The sequence below is a fragment of the Maniola hyperantus genome, chromosome 21, assembly GCF_902806685.2.
Source record: "Maniola hyperantus chromosome 21, iAphHyp1.2, whole genome shotgun sequence".
Lineage (NCBI taxonomy): Eukaryota > Metazoa > Arthropoda > Insecta > Lepidoptera > Nymphalidae > Maniola > Maniola hyperantus.
In genome coordinates, this window is record NC_048556.1 from 1,987,052 (window position 1) to 2,013,696 (window position 26,645).

Here is a 26,645-nt window from a genome sequence, read left to right on the forward strand (position 1 = left end):
CGCGGTCATGATTTATATAGTAATTAGATAAGGCTAGCTTTAAGTTTTATTGTATTAAAAAAAAAAAAAAACAATCAAATAAATCTAAATATATAAAAAGATTCCGACGAATTGAGAACCTCCTCCTTTTTTTGAAGTCGGTTAAAAAGGAAAAGGTGACTGACTGACTGACTGACTGACTGACTGACTGATCTATCAACGCACAGCTCAAACTACTGGACGGATTGGGCTGAAATTTGGCATGCAGATAGCTATTATGACGTAGGCGTCCGCTAAGAAAGGATTTTGGAAAATTCAACCCATAAGGGGGTGAAATAGGGGTTTGAAATTTGTGTAGTCCACGCGGACGAAGTCGCGAGCATAAGCTAGTAATAAATAAATACTTAATCCTTATTTGCGAGAATAGTGGTCACAAAATTAAATATAACCATTATTTCAATAATTCTATGTAATATCTTTGTTTGGTCGGGTGAGGGCCACAACCAGCGCGTGACGTGCAGCTAATAAAGTGTACTCATAAAAGCACTGCTTACCCAAGAAATACTAGCCTAGTTGAAATAGCTCTATGCTCATGACTAGCCAAAGTATGTAGCTACCTAACTGCTAACCACTGCCTGCTGAAAGGTTTCAGCTGGGTGAAAATAAAACCCATGCAATAGTGTTTATTTTTATTTATTAAGTGTCATATTATTAGGTACTTACTTATAATTACAGCATCCTACAGTCAGGCGACCTCCTCTATGGCAGATGCAGCGGCCATCAGCGCAGAACCGGTCGAGGCGCAAATATGAAAACCTCGACGGGAGTTTCATATTCGTGCCTTTTGATGTGGAGACCTTGGAGCCGTGGGGCCCGGGGGCTCGAGTTCTTTTTGAGGAAATTTCTAGGGTTATCGAGTCAACCGGGACCCCAAGAGCTGGCAGATACCTTGGTCAAAGAATTAGTTTGGCCATCCAAAGGGGTAATGCTGCCGCATCTTAGCTAATTTTTTTTAACTTTTAATTTAGTAGAATTAATTGCCTATCTCTTTTTAAATCGTAAATAAATAAAATTAAATAATTTTATAGGTAGATAAAAAAAAAATTTAATATAACATTTCATATATTGTGTCTTTTAGTTTTAATACTTGAAATAAAATTAGTTTTATTTATATTTATTTATAAACTGTTAGCAATCTTGGCGTATTTCGGTTGCTTAGATCGAAAGCAAGTCAAGTAGTGCCAGGCGGTCTCCACAGGGTCGTGGGCGGATTTGTAGAGGCATTTGTTGATTGTCTTCTCCACCATGGCTTTATCTGAAATTGTACAAAATAATTTTTAGGGTTCCGTACCTTAAAAGGAAAAAGGAACCCTTATAGGATTACTTTGTTGTCTGTCTATCTGTCTGTCGATGTCGGTCTGTCAACAAAACCTATAGGGTATTTCCCGTTGACCTAGTAGAATCATGAAAGGCAGGTAGGTTGGTCTTACAGCACAAGTAAAGGAAAAAATCTGAAAACCGTAAGTAAATCACAAAAAAAATAATTTAAAATGTGTTCATGAACAAAATAATTAGTATTTTCAACTTTGAAAGTAAGATTACTACACCAAGAGGGTTATCAATTATCATATGAAAAGGCTTTACTTGTAGATTCTAAACAGATTTTCATTTATTTTTACGCATAATCATTTTTGGTATACCCGCCCACGACGCGGCAATGACTCCGAGTGGTCTACTTACGCAACGTTCGTTGACCTCTAGCGTCAGTCAGATGTTTTATTTGCAATAATTATAATTATCGTAAACTTTAACAAAATTATAGGATTTTTTTATTTATTTTTTTCGCATTTTTTTGGGGTATCATATCAGTAATCATTAGTACCTACTGTCACCTGTCTTCGTTTGCCAGCGTTCTGGGTACACCCTGTACAAGTAAGTGTTACCTACAGTACGAGGCAGATAGTAATGTGACATCGACTTCCAAAAGGAAAAGCGGATTTGTAGAGCATTGTCTCTGTCGTTGAGACCAACAAAACGTCATATAGGTTTGAGTGACAGAGACAACGCTCTACAAAGCCGAAATGATATTCTAAAGGCCGATGTACATTACGTTCTAGTAGGTACATAGGTTTTAGGTGTTACTAACCTTGATCAGGAATGTTTCTAAGCACCTCATCCTGCCTCAGAACTCCAGCAAGAGACATGATGCCGTTCTTGGACAGGTAACAGAGGACCCACTTCTTGACGGACTTGGGTGGATCCTGCAAAATACATCATCATCATCAGTCTATAGATTTCCACCACAAATGGGTAAGCCAAGCTGATTCCTAGATTTTTTTTAAAATTCAGATACAAGTTAGCTTGACTGCAATCTCACCTGGTGGTAAGTGATGATGCAGTCTAAAATGGAAGCGGGCTGACCTGGAAATGGTATGGCAGTTTTTATTAAACCCATACCCGTTTGGTTTTTACACGGCATCGTACCGGATCGCTAAATCGCTTGGCGGCACAGCTTTTTCGGTAGGGTGGTAAGTGGTAACTAGCCACGGCCGAAGCCTCCCACCCGACCAGGCCAGACATGACGTAGAAATTATAAAATTCCAAACCCCAATAACCTCTCGGGAGTAGTGATACGGCATAAACTAGCCTGCACGCACACGGTATTACTATTGGTTCGAGGTCTCATTCGAGTTTTGTTTTTCTCGATTGTAAAGGAGATCGCCCGTGAACGGGCCCTCTTTTGTGGCGTCGTCGTGTCAAAACTTAAATTATTATTTTTTAAAATGTGTTATTTTTTTACGATTATGTTTTATTACGACGTTTTTCACTCTATTATTGAAAATATCCACAATTACAGTTAGAATCGTAGACATCAGTTTATTTTGAAGAAGTATTAATGAACTAGCTGATTCCTGCGACTTCGTCCGCGTGGATTTACGTTTTTTAAAATCCCGCGGGAACTCTTTGATTTTTCGGGATTGTTGTCGTTGCTTGGTACCTACAATATGAATTCACTATGAACACTTCCTGAATCTTGATAACCCAGGCGGGCAGTAACCCTGCAGCATCAGGATTAAGGAGTTGAATCCAGAATTTTTTATGTGACCACGACGTAAACTTTTTTTGTTGATTTAAAAAAAAATTTGCAAATCGGTCCAGAAACCTCGAAAAAAATCGATGTAGAAAAAAGAACCACCTCCTTTTTGACAGTCGGTTAAAAACCGATGACCTTGAAATATTTACGGAACAATCTTTAAAATATCCCCTTTCTAACAAAAAAAAGAAAGAATGAAATCGGACTACGCGTTAATGAATTACAACTCAGTATACATTTTAACTTTCGTCCCCTCTCCTACAGGAACCATGCTGAATTTCGGGATAAAAAGTATCCTATATTCTTCCTCATAGTATGACCTCAAATCGTACCAAGTTTCATTGGAATCCATTCAGTAGTTTCAGCGTGATGCGCGGCCGTGATACAGACAGACAGACAGACAGACAGACAGACAGATAGACAGACAGACAGACAAAAATGAAAAAAATTACAGTTTTGGGTTCAGTATCGATTATAGAGTGCCCTCGAAAAAAAATTTTCAAAATATCTTCAATGTACAGAATTTGACCTGTTACAGTTTTATTATAAGTATATTGAATTGAATATAACCTCAATATCAGCAATATAAAAAAAAAAGATTTTTTTTTTGCAGAATATAAAGAGTTAATTATTTGTCTACAAAATAAAATGAAAACCATGGTGACATAACAATTATATTAGGGGGGGGCCCAAAGCTCCTAAGAAAATGGGCAATCTCTTTTGTATAATAATTTTTCTAATATAACTCTAATAATTTTTCATATTTATAAATCGATTGTAATACCTACCATGACAAATTCATTTCGCTTCGGGAAAACAACTATTACAATTTCAGCGTGTATATAAATGTGTCACTTTCCAGTACCTACGTCTCTACATAGTTTAAAATAAAGTCGCTTCCCGCTGTCTGTATGTATGTATGAACGCGTAGATCTTTTGAACTACGCAACGGATTTTAATGCAGTTTTCCCCAATAAATAGAGTGATTCAAGAGGAAGGTTTGTAGCTATAGTTTAATTCTCAAAAAAATTGAGATCCCTAGAGAAATTGAAATAATGTGAATTAGGTCGGGAAAAAATCCTCTCATTTGAGAGTTTCCAAAGCAATGACACTTTAATGGCACCACATTAGTATCTACATTGCACCCATGCGAAGCCGGGGCGGGTCGCTAGTCCTACATAATTGTGATATTTGAAGTAAGTACCTACTTACCCGCCATTTGCCCTTCATAAGTCTGCTAACATCCTTGCGACTTACATTGGTCAGCAAGAGGCATTCTTCAAGCTGCGGATCACCCTGTAAGTATGAACAAAGAAGTACAATATTCTCCAAGTACAACATTGACATAAGAAAAATATTAAAAAACCGACTTCCAAAACCATTACAAAATAAAAAATAACTTTTATTTCTAGTTTCAACACGTGTAGGTATGTATGTATGAAGTCGGGCGAGCATAAAAGAAAAAACTAGAAATCAAAGCGTGTAGCTCGCCCGACTAAAACATCGTGCGGAAACCTGCAAGCCTGAGAATTCTCCATAATGTTCTCAAAGGTATGTGAAGTCTGCCAACCCGCACATGGCCAGCGTGGTAGACTATGGTCAAACCCTTATCGATATATTTAATGACTCAGCTACTGCATTCAAAAAAAAAGCTCTTATCATTTTACGGTGGGTTCATCTCCTAAGTAACTTAGTTATTTGTTTAGTTAAGTAGTTAGTTAAGTTCTTTTTATTTGTCTAGATATTTTGCAAATGCTGTGTACACATTTTATAGATACATTTATCAGCCTGTGTTTGTTTATAAGTGTCGTAGTTTGTGTTAAATTAATGTATTGTGTGTGTTCCTAATATATAAAATAAAAATAAAATAAAATAAAAACCCTTCTCACTCTGAGAGGAGACCAGTGCTCTGTAGTGAGCCGGCAATGGATTGATCATGATGATGATGTAGTTAAATACCCAACTATTATGAAAGCTTTCTTACCGGACAGGGTTTTGAAGCGAAGGTAGAGTTCTCTGCACACCACAGCCAACCTTTCGCTTTCGGACGAGGGTCATCGCGTTTAGTTATGCTTAGAGCTTCTCCAGATGACCTAATTCTTTCAGGGTACACTCGGGTTGGGACCAATTCACATTGTTTTACCTAGGAAATCAAGAAAGTGAACGTAGAGTTAAGAGCCCGCTTCATCGAAGCTACAACTCGTTGGCAGATGGAGCCTAAAATAGTGCTGTTTCCATAGCCTTAATAGCTCAACGGGTAAAGGAGTGGACTGAAAACCGAGAGGTCGACGGTTCAAACCCCACCCATTGCACTATTGTCGTACCTACTCCTAGTACAAGCCTGACGCTTAGTTGGAGAGTTAGTAAGGGGAATATTAGTCATTTAACATGGCTAATATTCTTTAAAAAAAATAGATGACGGAAAAAACGTTATCTGTGCGTGTCACCCTTTCAAGTCTAACCGCACCTCACCCCGAGAGAGGCGGTGAATGAATTTTGCTTGAGATGTTTTTTTTGTCAAAAACGAAAAGTGTTAGGTTTTACTACTTCCCTATTTAGTTATGCAAATTATGAAATTCCTAATCTAAATATTCTCAATTGAAATGCATGGTAATTAATCACTCACCTGCACATACACCAAAATCCATAATATGAATACAAGGAATTTCATAGTGTTACACTTTTGTAGATTTTGAAAAAATGCCACTTCTTTTTTTTAAATATACAGACTACCGCTTGGCTGCAATCAGACCTAATGACTTGCTGTTTTCTCTACGAATCTCGAGTGAGTAATGTGGTACCTAAGGTATTGAAGCTAATACGAACATTCTTATTGTAGATAGGCACCTAGGTTAGTAGGTGCCTATGGTAGGTACTTACTCTACTGTTTTATATTTCAACTAGCTTATGCTCGCGACTTCGTCCGCGTGGACTACACAAATTTCAAACCCCTATTTCACCCCCTTAGGGGTTGAATTTTCAAAAATCCTTTCTTAGCGGATGCCTACGTCATAATAGCTATCTGCATGCCAAATTTCAGCCCGATCCGTCCAGTAGTTTGAGCTGTGCGTTGATAGATCAGTCAGTCAGTCAGTCAGTCAGTCAGTCAGTCAGTCAGTCATTCAGTCAGTCAGTCAGTCAGTCACCTTTTCCTTTTATATATATAGATAATGGACTTTTCTAATAACAATCAAGGTATTCTAGGTTTCACTATTAGTATACCAGGTACCTACCTACTTAAAGTTCATTTATATGGACTTTTCTAATAACAATCAAGGTATTCTAGGTTTCACTATTAGAATATCTAGGTACTTAAAGTTCATTTATTTTGGCTTAGTAATTAATGAAGTATTTGTAAAAAATATATTTGAATAAATAATAATCTTTCTGTTTCTATTTCTACTAAGCAGTAAAGTTATTTAGTATTAGAAGGTAGCATATAATATTCCTTATTATCTTCTATAATTATTATGATTAAAGTCTATCTTTATTTTTATTTGGAAGGTAGGTATAATAAGAACAGAATTAAAATTATTAAGAACAGACAGTTCTATTAAATAAACTTAAATCTAAATTAAAAGTTTTAAAAAAACCTTAAAATTTGAAACTATTATCTGTGTGGGGTATGATTTTCTTCCTATCAATACTTTTTGTAAATAATCAATCTTATAAATAATATACATGTACGGTATATCTGAGCAAAATAAATAAATGATTATGATTATTATGATTATTATGATTTGATCTAAGAGCTAGGGAACATGTTGTACAAGGTACATGATATTTTGTACAAGACCACCACTAGAAAGAATTTTGAGAAATTCCAATGGGATCTTTAAAAAAATTGTTGTTAGAGCAAAGTGTTCTTTTAAGATACCGTCGCGTCTACGCGGAGCGAAATCGTGTGTACGATTCGTTTACGTTTTACGTTGACCAGTCAGTTGGTTTCTACTTTTATCTCTCTCTCACATCCTGGATCGAACTCCCAACCTCCGATTAGGAGGCGGACGTCCTTACCACTAGGCTAGGCTCAGATCATTTAGTCGTGGCAAAACAGTAGTAGTACAATAGTGTTATTACGAGCGCCGTTTGCCCGTGTTTTGATAACATTTATAATTTTCATTGATAAGGTTATAATAGTATGCCTACCTACCTATAGGTAGCTAGTTGGTAGGTAGGTATGACCTCATCACAATGCATTTACATAATATTAGTTATGATTGACATTATTATGAAAGTATTCATACATCAAACAGCTTAAACCGTAGATTCCTCCTACATCAATGGCCTTTGAAACTCGAGATTTTGCTATTTTTAAGATTTTTTTCTCCCTATTGATCTTAGTTTTTATCAATAGGGATATGGGAATAGAAAGGTGATATCCTAGTGGAGACGTCTTGTCAGCCTCTTAGATCTACTTAAGTATGTGCTCCTAGTCTGGCAGATCGCGCTTTGGTTTTCAATCCCGGGCAGCACCTCCAACTTTTCTGAGTTATGTAACGGCAGATACTGGTTACTCCTCGGTGTGTAACGGTAAAGGAAAACACCGTGAGGAATCCTGCCTGCCTAAGAATTCTCCTTAGTTTTCTCAAAAGTATGTGAAGTCTGCCAACCTGCACTTGGCCAGCGAGGCGGGCTGTGGCCTAAGTTTTTTTTTTTTTTTTTTTTTTTAATAGATATAGCGAGCAAGCGAGCAGGCGGGTCACCTGATGTTAAGTGATTACCGCCGCCCATGAACATTTGCAGCACCAGAGGAGCCGCCGATGCGTTGCCGGCCTTTTAGGAATTTGTTGGTCCGCCCCTTGAATAACCCCATGTTATAATCTAGTGGGAACACCGCCGATGGGAGTTGGTTCCACAGTTTGCACGTGCGTGGAAAGAAGGATCTGGCGCAGCGGACGGTCGAAGTGCACCAGACACCCAGATGGTGAGGGTGAAATTCCTTACGGTGGCGCGCAGTGCGGTTGTAGAAAAAAGAGGGTGGAATGAGGTCAAAAAGCTCTTCAGAGCACTCCCCATTATACAGGCGATAGAACACGCATAGAGAGCTAACGTCTCTGCGGTGCTCCAGGCTTTCTTATTCTGATGATGAGATCTATAGAGCGCACTCTGACTTTGCTTAGACTTAAGACAGAGTTAAAACGAGACAGAACCATATCTCTCATATAAATGTGTCTCGTTGTAACTCAAACTTGAGTCTGAGCAAAGTCAAAGTGCGATAGATCTCAGGCTTAGAGGAGACCCATACTCAGAGTGGCCGGATATGATCTCTACATCTTAAATTCTTAATTAATTTTTGCAGATGGTCGGAAAAGAACTCTGTTTAAAATAAAACTATTCGTAATTTCCCAAAAAAAACTTTATTAAATTCACGTGGGCAGTTATATGTTACATTTTAAGTTGTACTTTTATTACAATATGTTCCGGATCTTTGTCATGATGACAAAGATTGAAAAAATAAAATGATGACATTGGAATGTGTTCGAAGTTTAGGACATTAGGTTTTGCTGTTTTGTCAGCCATTGCTGTGACTGATGGATATTTTTTGTTTTATAATTAATGAGCAGACAGGTCACCTGATGTTAAGTAATGACCTCCGCCCCTGAGCGTTTGCAGCACTATAGGAACTGCTAATACATTGCTGGGTCTTCAGGAACTTGTTGATTCGCCCCTTGAATAACCCTATGTTGAACTGTGCTAGCAAGACGCCAAGTAAAAATGGTTTACGACTCAGTTCGCACATTCGTAATGGCTCAACTTACAATGGTTCCTTAGTTTGTCTTTGGTGCTACGAATGAGGAAGGTTATTGGAGACTGCGGGTAGTTTATTGGAAGATGGAGTGCTTTGGGTCCTTCTCGTGGTAGCACTTGGCGTAGTTCCACGCTGTCTGGTGAGGGGTGTTGCCTTTGTTGGCCAGGCACGTGTCGATCAACTTCTCGACAGCTGGTTTGTCGGCTGGAATAGAGGAAATGTGCTGTTAGGGATCCGTACCTCAAAAGGAAAAACAGAACTCTTATAGGGTCACTTTGTTGTCTGTCTGTTGGTCTGTCAAGAAACCAACAGGGTACTTTCCGCTCACCTAGAATCATGAAATTTAGCAGGTAGGTAGGTCTTATAGCAGACATAAGGGGAAAAATCTGAAAACTGTGAATTTGTGGTTACCATCGTGGGAAGCCAGCATAAAAAGAAAACTTCACGAACCTGCATTAGGGACCTTGGCTAACGCGACGTCCTTCTTGAACTTGCCGTCCTTGGTCATCAGCTCGGACTTGGTCAGCATGCAGAGGGCGTACTTCTTCAATGGCTCATTCTCGGTCTGTAATTAATAAGTGTTACTATTTAGGCAGGGAGCCGATGGATTCAGCGGCGCAAGACCGTGGCGTGTGGAAGTCCCTACAAGAGACCTATGTCCAGCAGCGGACGTCTATCGGTTGATGATGATGATGATGATCTAGGTCAAACCCCCGCTACGTGGACAGGCGACATCAAACGAGTCGAAGGGAGCCGCTGGACGGCGGCGGCGCAAGATGGTGGCGTGTGGAAATTATTTTTGTGGCTCATTTTTTGCGCAATGGATAGCCTGGCTGTCCAGCGTAGAAACGTAGCCAGTAACTATTCTTAGCACCATTCCACGTGGGCATGATTGGTACAGTAATTAGATAAGGCTAGCTTAAGATTTTATTGTAATATTAGCTGATGCCCGCGACTTCGTCCGCGTGAAATTAGGTGTTTAAAAATCCCGTGGGAAATCTAATCTATCTAATTTTCTACACCCATGCAAAAATCAGGTCAATCCGTTGCATCGTTGCGACGTGATTGGAGGACAAACCAACAGACCAACAAACACACTTTAGCATTTATAATAAGGGTACTGATAATAAGGGTACTGATTTTGTGTTAAACCAGTAAAAAAAAAATTACCTTAAAATCGCCAGATTTCAGTTTGTTGACTAGCTGCTCGTCGGCACTGGTCTCCACGAGGCATTCTGACCTGTGCTTCTTCAGCCTCTCCTTCTGTTCATCTGTAAGAGCCTGCAAAATGGAAAATATAGAAACAGAAACAATAGTGCGTTTAATTTTTTTTAATAAAAACCGGCCAAGTGCGAGTCAGGCTCGCGCAACGAGGGTTCCATAATACAGTCGTATTTTTTGGACATTTTGCACGATAATTCAAAAACTATGATGTATAAAAATAAATAAAAATCTGTTTTATAATGTACAGGGGAAGCCCTTTCATATGATACCCCACTTGATATAGTTATCTTACTTCGAAAATTGAAAATACTAATTATTAATTTATGACCACAATTAAATTTTTTTTGTGTGATGTAACCACAAATTCACGGTTTTAAGTTTTAAAATTTTTTCCCCAAATGTCAGCTATAAGACCTACCTACCTGCCAAATTTCATGATTCTAGGTCAAAGGGACGTACCCTGTAGGTTTCTTGACGGACAGACAGACAGACAACAAAGTGATCCTATAAGGATCCCGTTTTTCCTTTTGAGGTACGGAACCCTAAAAATTAAATATCACTTGCATTTACTGTGAAGGAAAACATCGTGAGGTAACCTGCATGCCTGAGAGTTATCCATAATGTTCTCAAAGGTGTGTGAAGTCTACCAATCCGCATTGGGCCAGCGTGGCAGATCTATGGCCAAAACCCTTCTCATTCGGAGAGGAAACCCGTGCTTTGTAGTGAGCCGGTGATGGGTTGATCATGATGATGACATGAAAATAGGAAAAATAATTGTAATAGGTGATTTCAGCGACGACCAATGGCGCAGTGGTGAGCTCTGTAATCGTATAAGCGGGAGGTCCCGGGTTCTATTCCGGCAGGGGCAATTTGAGAAATTGATAATAATTTCTAAATTGTTTCTGGTCCGGTCTGGTGAGAAGCAATTTAACGTTCCGGTACGATGCTGTGTAGAAACCAATAAGGGGTATGGGTTAGAAAAAAAACTGGCGTAAAAATGCTAGGTAGGTAGGTACTTATTTGTCGTTTTACTAATTAACACGATTAAGAAATCAATTGTTTGTAATTTGTTTTGTCAAGTGTATTATTTGTAGAACCAGAAGTTTTATAACGATGATAAAATGAATCCTAATTTTGCCAAACATTGTTTGTGGAGTGCGACTTTGTTATTTGTTTTTGTGAATTAATCGGTTACCATGTTTTTTTTTTTTTTTAAAGAATATTAGCCATGTTAAATGACTAATATTCCCCTTTCCTCTCCAACTAAGCGTCAAGCTTGTGCTAGGAGTAGGCACGACAATAGTGCAACGGGCGGGGTTTGAACCGTCGACCTTTCGGTTTTCAGTCCACTGCTTTACCCGTTGAGCTATTGAGGCTCTAAACTAAATGATTAACTCATGAAACCTCTAAAGAGGCTTTCAGAGGGCCTAACATGCGCCCCGCGAGAAAATTTTGTCTACGAATTATCTCGTATTTTTTCATACAAATAAGACGAGTAAATGCGTATAGACAAAATTTTCTCGTGGTGCGCATGTTAGGCGTGCAGATCTAATAGGTGACCCTAGCCCTAGAATAAATTATTTCTTAATTTAGTATTATTTCAAATATCTGGGCGCGTTTGGAACTAACGCTTTTTTAATTATCACCATTCCCCACTACATCATTGTCTTGCAAATTCAGCAAGTGACAATCAGAAAGTGTAGACATTTAGACAATAATACCCAATCTGTATAAATGATTAATATTGAGGTTGAGTTTTAAATATTTTAATAAAATCTCACCTGGGCGGCAACAAAGCAAATAGCGAGCACTAAAAACGCCTTCATGGTTCAAAGGTCAGTAATAAACTGTGTCTCCGAAGCCCAATCCTTCCTTATATATCATCGAAACGATCCTTGTAAGAGGATAATGCGATACGCATCTACACAGCATGTGTTCACAACCTTTTTTTTATTTCCAACTTTTTATTGTAGTTCTTAGATGGGAACAACTTTTGAGAAGGTTTTGTATATCGGAATGTCGTTACCTGTTTTATCGTCTCTATAAAGTCGTCTTTAAACGGAAATGGCAAGGCAAAGGTACTGGTTTTAGTAATATCTACTCTTAAAATAACGTATTCTTTAGTTTTATTTTATTAATAGACTTAAGTACTTTTGAACAGCTGTTTTCTTAACACTCGCTTTTTACCTACATTGTTTGTGCTGACGGAACATTTGCATAAAAACATGTTAAAAACTCTGTTTTTTTGTTGTGTTCAATCACTTGATATTATCATATAATTTGTTGAAGAGGAAGTTTGATATTTCATAACATTCGAAAGAGTTTGAAATACTTTCAAACTCTTAATAAGTAGTCAAAGAATTTACTTACCTGATTTAGTGCAGTTTGTACGTAAATTTAACAAAATAAGTCATATTATACGAAGACCTGTCAAATATTCCAACAAAACATTCACCAAAAAAAAAGAAATTTTGATGGAGCCTTACAATTAAAAAGATATACCTACAGCAAAAACAGTAGGTACAAAGTATACCTATATAAGTATTATTTTATCATTCATGACCTATTGACCGTATTTTGAATGAATAAGTCAGTGTATAGATGACATTGGACCTATTCGTCTTTTAAGGACCATGATTTAATAAGACCTTCATATGAATTTCTAGTGCTCGGTATAATAGCCTAACCTAGATTTGATATTTTACGACACATCAATTTTAACTGAATTGAGGCACAGTTTTACGATCAATTTCTTCAAAACTCTGTATTTGAACAATAAATAAATCAATACAGAATGAGTATTTGGAACTTTTCAATATTTTTTATTTCTTTAATTGACAGCAATTAGTTTTCTTTCAACTGACATACTACAATAGAAAGACAAGATAATAAAAAGACTAACTAAAACTGTATTTGAAACCTCATTACATTAAAAAAAATCTTAAAATGTATTAAAAAAGTTTGTGACAAATATTTTCTTTCTCCTCCAACTGTTTTAGATGATTACGAATAAAAATATACATAGTTAGAGGTGCAACCGTTTTAAACCGTTTCCTATCGTTTGATAGTTACTTAGTCATAATATTATTTGTGGAGTCCAATATTATTATCTAATCTAGGTAGAGGCCATCGACTAAAAGTTCTTGTTGGTAATTGGTAGTACAACCAGTATAACTAATCGCACTATATTTATAGAAATATTATGCATAAATTAAAAACTATTAATTGTAAAAATGTTGATTACTCCTGTTTCTAGCGAACTTCTCTGGAAAGATCTGGGCTAACACCGTGTCAATCCTTTTTTTTAGGTATCTATCCCAACGACACACTATGTGTTTATTTACAAAACAGATATAGAAAGATCTTTTTATAGAAAAAAACTTTTACCAGTGCTTCTGAATCGTCAAGTAAATCTACCACTGGTTCGGAATGTGCTTTTTTTTTTTCAGATACAAGTTGCCCTTGACTGCAATCTCACCTGGTGGTAAGTGATGATGCAGTCTAAGATGATAGCGGGCTAACCTGGAAGGGGTATGGCAGTTTTTATTTAACCCATACCCCTTTGGTTTCTACACGGCATCGTACCGGAACGCTAAATCGCTTGGCGGCACGGCTTTGCCGGTAGGGTGGTAACTAGCCACGGCCGAAGCCTCCCACCAGACCAGACCAGAAATTTAGAAATTATAAAATAACCCGGGACCTCCCACTATTAAGACCACAGCGCTCACCACTGCGCCAGGGAGGTCGTCAAAAGAAGAAGTTCCTACCGAAGAGAACCAGTAAGAAACTCGGCGGCTGCAAACACAAACTATTGACTGCCTAACGCATCATACCTAAGTTCCCGGCTTCGAGTCCCGTGTCGGAACGGAACGTGAACTTCTTTCATACTACTCAGTCATCAGTACACATTATTAGGTATCATCTCAACCCGTCATCAGCACATTACTGAGTACGGGGCTTTATAAAACCGGCCAAGTGCGAGTCAGGCTCGCGCAATGAGGATTCCGTACTACAGTCGTATTTTTTGACATTTTGCACGATAATTCAAAAACTATGATGCATAAAAATAAATAAAAATCTGTTTTAGAATGTACAGGTGAAGACCTTTCATAATAATATGATACCCTACCTGGTATAGTCACTCCCTTCGAAAGTTGAAAATACTAATTATTAGTTCATGACCACAATTTAATTTTTTTTGTGTGATCTAACCCTATATTCAGATTTTCCCCCAAATGCTATAAGATCTACCTACATGCCAAATTTCATGATTCTGGGTCAACGGGAAGTACCCTGTAGGTTTCTTGACAGACAGACAGACAGACAGACAGACAGACAGACAACAAAGTGATCCTATAAGGGTTCCGTTTTTCCTTTTGAGGTACGGAACCCTAAAAATGAGAAGGGTTTGGGACATAGTTCACGCTGGCAAATTGGGAATTGGGAGACTTCTCAGATAACTCTTCCAACCCAATTTGCCAGCGTAAACTATTATACTTTTACCATATTTTTTTTTATTTTATTCAGATACAAGTTAGCCCTTGACTGCAATCTCACCTGGTGGTAAGTGATGATGCAGTCTAAGATAAAGCGGGCTAACCTGGAAGGGGTATGGCAGTTTTTATTAAACCCATACCCCTTTGGTTTCTACACGGCATCGTACCGGAACGCTAAATCGCTTGGCGGCACGGCTTTGCCGGTAGGGTGGTAACTAGCCACGGCCGAAGCTTCCCACCAGACCAGACCAGAAATTTAGAAATTATAAAATTCCAAACCCCTACCAGGAATCGAACCTGGGACCTCCCACTATTAAGACCACAGCGCTCACCACTGCGCCAGGGAGGTTGTCAGAATTATTCTTGGACGATCAATTATTATATAATTATTCTGTGCTTTTACTACCTAGGTGTCGACTGTCGACCTACCCTAGAAATAAAATGTATTATTGGTAGTTTAGTGTGGAAACACACTAGAAAGCGCAGCATTAGAAAACCTTCCACCAAGTGCACAGACCACATCAGAAGAGCCGTAAGGAGCCGCTATATTCAGGCGGCGCAGGACCGCGGCGTGTGGAACCTGCAATAGATCTATGCTCAGCAGACGTATATTGGTTGACCTATACGTCTATAGGTAGTTGTTAATAAGACTAATTCTACTGTGTATGACATTACTTATGTAATGGTTACTTAGGTACAAAAAACCAAACACCCAAGGTCTTTAATGTTTGTTTTTCTGATATTATGATCAATCGCTTGTAAAAGAAACTAGTCGAGTCTCTATGCCCGGTAAGTATGCTAATTATATTCCGTAGACATACCTACCTACTTTTTTAGGAAGTGTTTTATTTTTAACTAGCTTATAAGTACTCGCGACTCTATCTGCGTGGACTACGTGAATGTCAAACCCCTATTTTGCCCTCTTAGGGCTTGAATTTTCAAAAATCCTTTCTTAGCAGATGCCTACTGCACAATAACTAGCTGCATGCCAAATTTCAGCTTGATCCATCCAGTGCGTTGATAAATAAATAAATAAATAAATAAATAAAAATCTTTTTTATTCGTATAAACTTTTACAAGTACTTACGAATAGTCGGATGCATCTACCACTGGTTCGGAATGCCTGATAGATCGGTTAGTCAGTCAATCAGTCAACTGTCAACCCAGAAGACGCAGGTTCGAATCCTGCCGGTTCCGTAATTTTTGATATGTATTTAAAATTGTGAGGAAACCTGCATGCCTGAGAGTTCTCCATAATGTTCTCAAAGGTGTGTGCAGTCTACCAACCGCACCTGGCCAGCGTGGTAGGCTATAAGCTAAACCCTTCTCATTCTGAGAAGAGAGCCGGTGATGGGTTGTTGTTGTTGATGATGATGATGATTACAAAAAGTGAGTGAAAGTGTATCTTGCATACGACATTGCTCATAATAATTTTGGTTTCTTATTAAGGATCCCTAAAATAATATACTTACTTAACAAATAGAATAAAAGACCTACAAAATCCTCAAACTTTCAAACAAGACAAGTCACAAGTCACTCATACTTTTTTTACCATTTAAGGCTTGCCAGGCTTGTTCGGGACGCTTTAAGGATAGGTCAGTCTTTTTTATTATCACCACTTTACAAAACCACTTTTTTTTAAATTCATTTATAAGTTAGCCCTTGACTGCAATCTCACCTGGTGGTAAGTGGCGATGCAGTCTAAAGATGGAAACGGGCTAACCTAGAAGGGGTATGGCAGTTTAAAATAAGCCCATGCCCCTTTGGTTTCTACACGGCATCGTAGCGGAACGATAAATCGCTTGGCGGCACGGCTTTGCCGGTAGGGTGGTAACTAGCCAATTTTATATTATGTCATAATAAGCTACCATACAAATAGTTTTTTAACTACTTCGGAACGTATTTTCACGGAATCGGCGTATGCGAATGCGTAACCGCCCTAAGGCTATTATTTTTCTAAGGTTAATGTGGTTTCTAGGTTAACCGAATTACCACAAGCGGCCCGTGTAACCCGATGACGGACTAACAGATAAATTGCGGCCAATCACACCAACCGCAAAGCATATTAACTGTCGGCGACTTGACTTCATTGATTTATTGTTGTCCGTTGACCCTTGTGGCCTCTACGGTATCAGGTAGGTACTAGGTACCTACTGAGTGGACCTAATGTGACCTAATCTAAATATATAAAATGAAAAGGTGACTGACTGACTGACTGATCTATAAACGCACAGCTCAAACTACTGGACGGATCGGGCTGAAATTTGGCATTACGATAACTATTATGACGTAGGCATCCGCTAAGAAAGGATTTTTGAAAATTTAACCCCTAAGGGGGTGAAATAAGGGTTTGAAATTTGTGTAGTCCACGCGGACGAAGTCGCAAGCATTACAGTTACATATATATGAAATCTGAAAAGACGTTCGATTCTCAACTCTATTCAATAAATTCTATGAGCTATCAGTACCTTTATTATAAATGCGAAAGTGTGTTTGTTTGTTGGTTTGTCCTTCAATCACGCCGCAATTGAGCAACGAACGGATCAACGTAATTTTTTGGATGGGTAGGTATACTTAGTTAAAAATCTGAAGAGTTAAATAGGCAACTTTTTATGCCGGAAAATTAAAGAGTTCCCACAGGATTAAAGAAAATTAAATCCACGCGGACGAAGTCGCGGGCATCAGCTAGTCTAAGTATAAAAGGAAAATGTGACTGACTAACTGATCTATCAACGCACAGCTGAAACTACTGGACGGATCGGGCTGAAATTTGGCATGCAGATAGTTATTTATTATAACGTAGACATTCGCTAAAAAAGGATTTTTAAAAATTTAACCCCAAAAAGGTAAAATAGGGGTTTGAAATTTGCATAGAAAAAATAAATAAAGGTCTGGTTTGGGGGGGAGAGGCTTTGACCATGACTAATTACCGTCATACCGTCAAGTCGCAACGCCAGCGCCGTTTACCGGATTCTACCATTTCAGTAAATTGGTGCTATAGCAACCATGTTAACATGTGGTATATAACAACCATGTTATTATATGATTTTACGACCTTCGTCTAGGCTAGAACTTTGAACTGCCTCAAACCAAATTGAATGGAATAATTCCAGACGCTTCTATTAGGTAATTTGTTTATGAAGTGCCATACGTATGTACCTGTATCAGTACAGTACCCTTATTATAAATGCGAAAGTGTGATTGTTTGTTGGTTTGTCCTTCAATCACGTCGCAACGGTGCAACGGATTGACGTGATTTCTACGCGGCATCGTACCGGAACGCTAAATCGCTTGGCGGTAAGGCTTTGCCGGTAGGGTGGTAACTAGCCACGGCCGAAACCTCCCACCAGACCAGACCAGAAATTTAGAAATTATAAAATTCCAAATCCCTACCAGGAATCGAATCCGGGACCTCCTACTTATAAGACCACAGCGCTTACCACTGCGCCAGGGAGGTTGTCAAAAAAAGACTGCATCATCACTTTACCATCACCAGGTGAAATCGCAGTCAGCAGCTAACTTATTATACTAGGGAACCCTAAAAAGATTTTTCTTAACTTTTTACAGAAGAAAGAAGACCGAATTGCACTTTCTTGCCTGCAGAGTAAAGAGGTCGATGAAAATGCTGCAAACTAAAGTGAATTACCTACAGAAATTTTGGCACCCTCGTGCGCACGCGTGATGCGCGAAATGGCAGTACACCACTGATCTGACAGTGGACGCTGGAACTGTAATTGCCGACCTGTTAGAAGCAACTTCATTTTCGATGACTGATGAGACATTTATGTCAACATAGTCATCGAAAATGAACATGGGACCCATTTAATGATGGGTCTATAATACTGGTTCGGGAGTTACTGAAGTACGCTGAGAGCATTGCATGAATATGTCATTCAATGTTCTCAGCGTACATATTCAAAATTCTTTGATCTTTTATCGTTTTGTATTTTATGTCTTTTTTCTTGTACCTTTATTTGTATTTAAATTTATTATTAATCATCTAGTTAGTGTAAGTGGCACTGCCGTTCTAATTAGATATAAAATAAATAAAATAAATAAATAAATAGTGTCAGTATACAACATAGTGTCACAGCAGTTTACTTAGTAGTAATAATGACATTTATTATAGTTATTTAAGTACTTACCCTAATTATGATAATTTTATCCTATGACATTTTTATTGCCTATAAAATTATTTTATAACATTGTAATTGTACATATTTTTTTATACGACTTGGTACTTTAAACTAATTAATTTTTATGACAAGTAGATTCAATTTTGGGATTCCGTACCCGAATAGTGCTAACGGGACCCTATCCCTCTACTTTCCGTCCGTATGTCGGAAAATTAAAAAATTACAAAGTTTCATTTCTAGTACGATCCCCTGTGGAACCCTTGGTGTGCGAGTCCGACTCGCACTTGGCTGATTTTTATTTTTGTATGTATTGTACCCATATTGTACCATAGTCACATGAATTTCGTAAGCGCTTAAATAAGCCTAAATCAGTACCCTTATTATAAATGCGAAAGTGTGTTTGTTTGTTGGTTTGGCCTTCAATCACGTCGCAACGGTGCAACGGATTGACGGGATTTTTTGCATGGGTACAGATAAAGACCTGGAGAGTGACATAGGCTTTTTATCCCGGAAAATCAAAGAGTTCCCACGGGATTTTTAAAAAACCTAATTCCACGCGGACGAAGTCGCGGGCATCAGCTAGTCAAAGAATAAATGTAAAGATGCAAATATATAGGAAGACCATTTTACACCAAGTGTCAATTTTAATTCCCGGAACTCTTGGTGGGACGCTTCGAATCGGCACAAAAAGTAAGTCATTTTGTATAGCACACCCAACACCTCTTCCAGCGTACTTGTATATATCCATTTCAGTGTGCAGTAAACAGAAAGACGTGAAAATGTGCGACGAAGGCACGTGTGACTGTGGGATACAAATATGTGAATAACTGGACAGTTGGATGCAGGGTACCATTTGGAAAATGAAATCCGATATTAATGGATACGGTGAGTTCTTTTTTAACTTTTTTATTTTATTTTTATTTTATTAGGAAAACCAACAGCTTAAATTGATAATCTTAAAATTAAGTGACTAAAAGGTTTTCACAGTTAGATGCAAAATTAAAAGTAAGATGAACACAGTGACAAGCAAACTATAACTAAGTACCTAGATATAATTACGTTATGCTAGCAAACAAACGAGATGGACAAAATTCGCCCCAGGCTGAAACCTATCAAAAACTTAATTCCACGACTGCAAAACAACATGCGACTTTTTTTTCTTAAAATAGAAGATTTTTACTATTAATAGGCACATTTTTTTTTTAATTCAGATACAAGTTAGCCCTTGACTGCAATCTCACCTGATGGTAAGTGATGATGCAGTCTAAGATGATAGCGGGCTAACCTGGAAGGGGTATGGCAGTTTTTATTAAACCCATACCCCTTTGGTTTCTACGCGGCATCGTACCGGAACGCTAAATCGCTTGGCGGCACGGTTTTGCCGGTAGGGTGGTAACTAGCAACGGCCGAAGCCTCCCACCAGACCAGACCAGAAATTTAGAAATTATAAAATTCCAAACCCCTGCCAGGAATCGAACCCGGGACCTCCCACTAATAAGACCACAGCGCTCACCACTGCGCCAGGGAGGTCGTCGAAAATATAATCTCAGTTTATTCATTAAATGGGACATATAATATTATCATCTCTATACATTCTGGGGCACGCCTCCATACAATTTTTGTCCATTTCCTTTGTTGAACTTTTACGTACACTATTCACATTGCCATAAAATAAGTCTTTGCTGGATTCGTTATAAATTGAATTTAGAGTGCGAGAAGCGCGAGCAATGAAGGAGTTTGATCTGTTGTTCGTTCTAGACACTGGTAAATATAATTTTTTTGGGTTCCGTACCTCAAAAGGAAGAACGGAACCCTTATAGGATCACTTTGTTGTCTGGGTACTTCCCGTTGACCTAGAATCATGAAATTTGGCAGGTAGGTAGATCTTATAGCTGACATTTGGGGAAAAATCTGAAAACCGCGAATTTAGGGTTAGATCACACAAAAAAAATTAAATTGTGGTCATGAACTAATAATTAGTATTTTCAACTTTCGAAGTGAGTGACTATATCAAGTGGGGTATCATATGAAAGGTCTTCATCTGTACATTCTATTTTTATGCATCATAGTTTTTGAATTATCGTGCAAAATGTCGAAAAAATACGACTGTAGTACGGAACCCTCATTGCGCGAGCCTGACTCGCACTTGGCCGGTTTATTTTTATTTTTGGATGCACGTATTAATATACGTGAGGGTACAAATAATTCAAGCTTCATAAGTAATTCAGGGCTATTTACTATGTTAAGTAGGAAGTAATTATCAGCTATGTTTTTACGAATACAAATACAAATACAAATTTCTTTATTGCGAATCTGGGTAAACAGTGGAGATGTTACAAAAACAAAAAGGTACAGCCAAATTCTGCCTATTAGCATGCAATATGTTATGATAATATACCTAACAACGTGTACATAGTTTTGATAAAATTATACTATAATTATAAAGAGGCACAAGATGTAAATCGGAACAGGCTTTTTCATAAGAAGTTTTAGGAAGGTGAAATTCATAATATGTTAAAAACCGAATAAATTTTTGTTGAATATTTAACTAAGTACCAATACCACCAGTTAAAATAATCAGGGAGAGTTTCGTCATTGAAAATTCGCTTGCAACACAAAGTAGTTACCTACTTAGGTGTGAAAATACGCGAAAATCTTTTCCAATAGTTTGTGAATTTTTTGTTGGTTCCTTCTTACTTATTATTCAGATTTTTTTGTATTCATTAACGTAGACGTTAATAAAGAAATTCATTTATGCACTACTGTACATTTTTTGTAACATTTGGAATTTCGAATATCATTTTGAATATTGATTATATAATGAATACTGCAGGCCGATTGCCGTAAACTGACATGTGACATCGCAATAGAAATATCCTTAAGAACCGTGATCGTTACAGTTGATAAATTTGCTATCGCGGACGACTAATGCACTATATCGCATTTGGTCATTATCGACATTTTGATGACGTATTGGTAGCACGGACCTATTTATAACCCGACTAAATCGAATATCTATGGTAATCACTTGGTAATCTAGCAATTTACATAGACATAACAGTCTCCTAAATTTGGCTACGTTACTTATTACAAATAAGTAGTTAGTCTGTGGTACCTAACTATTTAGAACCCCAGACCACAGAGTACAATTTTTTGTTGTTTTTCCTTAGTTTACCCGTTTGTTTTTTGTGATTAATTCTGCAACTTTGCTTGCTCCTCGGACTCCGGAGACTTAGTTTTTCTCACTGAACTTATACGCAAATGCCTGGGCACTGATTTGCCTAAGTATTGGGACCCTTATTGACGGACTGTGGCGGCTTCGAGAAGTTGTTGTGTGACGAGGTGTGGTAGAAGTTAGACACCGTAAGTTAACAAACGTTATCATTCAATACAAGTAAAGGCTCTCATGCCGGTTTCCTCACGATCTTCCTTTTCCTTCACAGCTAAGCAAGTGATATTTAGTTGTTACAATTGTATTAAACTCCGAAAAGTTAGAGGAGTTTTAACAGCGTTTCATAAAGTACCTATTATACAAATTGAGTCCATTGCTTCTGGTGGTTATGACTTCATAGTAAGTACCTCCACACTACAAGTGCTTTCTCGAGTATGTTTCCTTATATATCTAGAGCTGCCTAAAACGTTGCTCTTCATATTAAAGTTTGGATGTTTCTTACTCCTTCGTACCACAAATATTTAAAGAAACAATTTGGATTAGCTAACTTAGTAACAAAGATACCATATACACTGATTCTAAAGTCTTCGCAGACAGCGTCATACCTAAACAGAAGCTGGTAGTGCCTAGTAGTATAGATTAAGCAACACAGTCAGTGGTCACTTACTCAGTTATCATAATTTTTTTCAGGCAAAGGTCAAAGATACAGTGCTGCATTCATTTCTTCATCCTGACAAAGATATGGATTGGGATATGTTGTGAACTCGAGCTCTTGGACCCCGTGCAGAGACAAATAAAATAATGAACGGTGCCAGATTAGATTTATAAGAAGCAGATGGTGATATAATTAAAATGTCAGAATCTAATCTACTTTAATAAAAGAAAACATAAAAAATCATCAAACTGTTGTTTTATTTGCCTAAATAATTTAAATTCCAAAGTAATTTCCAAAGCTAAATCAATTAAATCAGAAAATGATTTGACTTTTGGACATTACTTTGGGGAATAATTTTAGAAGTCCCCCGAAGAGCCTAGTGGTTAGGATGTCCACCTCTGAATAATTGAAGGTTGGGGGTTCAATTCTAGGTACTCATCTCTAAGAGTTATGTGCGTTTTAAACAATTAATTATACTTAACTTGATTTAGCGGTGAAGGAAACATCATGAGGAAATCTGCATGCCTGAGAGTTCTCCATATTGTTCTCAAAGGAGTCAAAGGTATACTATTATGTTCAGCCTGTCGCTGGCTCACTATAGAGTACGGTTCTCTTGAGTGTGAGAAGAGTTTTGGCCATAGTCTACCATGCTGGCCAAATGCGGATTGGTAGACTTCACACACCTTTGATAACATTTTGGAGAACTCTCAGGCGCATGCCTTAGGTTTCCACACGATGTTTTCCATCACCGTTAAAGCAATGATATTTAATTATTTAATTAAAATGCACATAACTGTTCTCCAAGAAGTTATAGGTGAGTGTAAAAAGTACTCTGTGATTCTCATTTCTCAGTGTTAGTATACCTCTATATTTAATGTACTCTGTGCATCAAACCTACTAATGAAAAGTCATCACATATTCTTTTAAAAGTACTTATGAGACTTATATTAATCTAAAAATGCTTTTATACTATTATACTAGCTTCTAAAATTAATAATTGATTTCTTATCTAGCAGAAGAATTACTATAGCCTTTTTTAATCCCTTTCATAACTTTATTTTAATTAATATGAGTAGTAAAACGATTTGCGGATAGCTTATGTCACTGATAAAAACACCTCTCGAGTTGTTTCAATGAAAACCTCATTTGACGTAACATTTGTCGAGGTTCTTATATGACATCAAACTTCAAAACGCGTCCGCAATAGCATTTTTCATACAATAAATTTTATCGATAGTGTAAATGAACTGTCAAAACATTTTTTTGTCCACATCTATCCTTTGTGGACAGTCTCACCGAACCGTGATAGGAAAACCATATTTTGACATTGATGCTGTCAGTAAATGATAGATGCAGTCGATTCGCAATCGGCCTGCCGATTATACCAAAGTCATTTAATTTAAATGAATAACTAAAGTATCTTAATTTACGGAGAACTATGTCGCTTAGCGGGGTTCGATCATAGGTACGTAAATCTAAGTTATCGCTGTAGGACCTAAGTAGGTTTTTCAGGACCTACGTAAATTGTGTTTTAAGCAATAAAATATTACAGTTTGCTTGAATGGCGAAGAAAATATTGTGAAGAAACCTGCACGCCTGAGAGGTGTGTGAAATCTGCCAATCTATACTTTGGCCAGCGTGGTGGACTATGGCTTAAATACCCACTTTTACATGACTCTCTCTCAGGCCGTCGAGGGGTGACGTGACGGTGATGATGTAGTTTATTAAAAAACATACAAAGTTGGTTGAGAGAACTTCAGGCTGGCTCATTGAACACCGCATTGCGCAGACCATTTGCCAGCTAACTTCACACCATACGGCCACAAGCAAAACACTGAAGTAAATGCGGATTGTACATAAAATAAAAATATTGCAATTACTTGTTAAAAAAATATAGTTAATAGAAATATTGTGCTGTAAAAGTGCCGTGTTAAAGATTTTAGTGAAATATAGTTAGTTTTACTCTGTGTTAAAACAACTAATTTTCAAGGGTAAGTGAGTTTAAGATGATAAGTAGGTATATTGTGAAGGTGTTGAACGTTTTTAATTTAATTAAAAACTGGTGAAACGTCTGAATAATTTAAAAAACACTATATTTTTGATTGTTTGTGTACCTATATAACCGATTTCATTTCCATATACATACTAACTAAGGGAATTTTATTTATTTAAAAGCTCTAAATGTGTTATAAAATACTAAGCATTCATTAAAAAATAATGACGCTCTTAAAATGTCAAAGGTGAATAAATAACCTACAAAAAAAAAGAAAACAATTTGTCTACCAAATACAAACTGAATTGAAAAACAAATAGAAAAAATATGTTTACAATTTTTTTTTAAATGTGGTGTGTAATTAACTTAATAAAAATTACGAAATTAAATTAATAATTAAAAATGGTGACGACATCGGCCATTGACATCAATTAAAAGCATGGCGCACTCGGGGTTGCCCGCACTGCGCTCAATCGATCGCGCCACCACGCATGCGCGCAACCCACCCATACGCCAGTGGAGGCAGCTCGCGAGCGGTCGCTGGTCTCCACCATGCCGAAGCCTACCCCGGTCGAGGACCTCATCATCCCGCCCCAGGACACCAAGATATGCGGCACCATATGCGTGTGTCAGATGACGGCCGTCCTTAGCTGCGTGGCCATTGTATACCTCACCGTAGCTATCTACATGCCCTACACCCGCGCGATCGCCTCTGGCATCGATCCTACACCGATCATGTGCACGACAACCCGAGCCGTGAACAAAGACAACTGTGACTGGGGATCCTGTGGCGAGTGGTGTTTGAGCAAAACTTCCGGAGCCTGCATCCAAATCTACGTCAACGTCAGGAAAAACGGAACATCCCTCCTCCTATCTGAATGTGGAAACGCAGCCAACAAAACCTGCTACGGTATCGATCAAGAAAACGCTAAGAAATACCATTGCATACGAGACGAATGTAGAAACCTAACTGGCACATTCAATTGCACTGAAGGAAAATGCATAAACATAACGGACGCTTTCGAATGCGCTTTCAGAGACACAGACCCACCGTTAAAATGTTCTGGAAGAAGAGGAAAGATAACGTGTATAGACGTTCATGGATTGTTTTCGTGTAGTAGAGGCACTTGTAGAAAAATAAAAACACCGTACAATTGTGACCGACGCTGCGTCGACATCCCAACCCGTCATAAAAACGTTATAGTGCTAAGTGGCGATAGAGTTTTTCTCGCAAGGTGTTCTAAATTAGCGAAAGAGGACGGTGGTAGTATTGTTTGGACTGATTCTGGTGAAGAAGTGCTAATGTTATCCTGTCATGCAGTTCACAATGGCACATCAGGGGTGGTTGCTGTGGATTGCATTAATGCAGCTCTGTTACCACGAACGGATATATCTGATCTAACTAACTTTACTTATTTGCAATATTTATATACTGTGAAAGCTGTTCCGAATAGAGTTATAGCTCCATCTGAAGTTGAATTGACTATGGCTAATGACAGTCGATTGATGATTAACCTTGAAGGATGTGTTAACACTCTGATTGATGAGTGTAAGGATTTTTTGAAAACATTCGGTCGTGACGGAACTGATCACAATGCTAAAGCAAGGTTTCCTTGCTTCTACACTGAAAACAACCCTGATATTGTGGTTGCCAGATTTGATTTAAATGCCACTTATCGCCAGTTCATGGTTGCTTTGGTCCTGCCGACAGTTTTAGTGGTCGTGTCGTGTATTACTTTGTTGTTATGTCAAACGACTGTAGTGGTTGGTGATGATGCGAAGATGAGGTTTAAGAGTTGTGCTGGCGGGCAGGCTGAGCTGCAGCTCTCACCAAATGATCCTGTTTCTCCCCTCTGAGATCAGTCACGTGAGCTTTCCAATCCTATTAAGTATTTAACGACATATAAAACTAACCTAAAAAATTCTACACTGGTTAGTGGTTATTCATAGTGATGACATTAAGGTCTCAGAAGTGTCAGGTACAAGACAGATTCGAGCCGCGACCTCTTTTTGATAATAACTCAAACTAAGCTTTACAAACTTTGGCATAAGCTTTATTATACAGTAGCGCATGATATGTTGGTGTATCACGTGACCTCGGATTTTGTTTTCAGTAGGTAGATATTGTAATTTTAACTCTATGT

At 38.0% G+C, this 26,645-nt stretch overlaps 2 protein-coding genes across 2 annotated transcripts; one reads left to right on the forward strand and one right to left on the reverse strand.

The window, feature by feature from the left end:
* Positions 1-1,141: 1,141 nt before the first annotated feature.
* On the reverse strand, positions 1,142-11,929 carry LOC117992334 (uncharacterized). The gene is made up of 8 exons (XM_034980011.2): positions 11,831-11,929; positions 9,996-10,106; positions 9,276-9,390; positions 8,901-9,029; positions 5,058-5,113; positions 4,286-4,369; positions 2,126-2,240; positions 1,142-1,294 (listed from the first exon to the last, which is right to left on the reverse strand). Exons 1-8 carry the CDS (start codon positions 11,873-11,875, stop codon positions 1,158-1,160), a joined length of 792 nt encoding a protein of 263 aa, XP_034835902.2. The 5' UTR covers positions 11,876-11,929; the 3' UTR covers positions 1,142-1,157.
* A 13,062-nt stretch (positions 11,930-24,991) lies between these two features.
* Teh3 (tipE homolog 3) lies at positions 24,992-26,358 on the forward strand. Its single transcript, XM_034980003.2, has one exon. The coding sequence runs from the start codon at positions 25,054-25,056 to the stop codon at positions 26,356-26,358; it is 1,305 nt and encodes a 434-aa protein (XP_034835894.1). The 5' UTR covers positions 24,992-25,053.
* Positions 26,359-26,645: the final 287 nt, after the last annotated feature.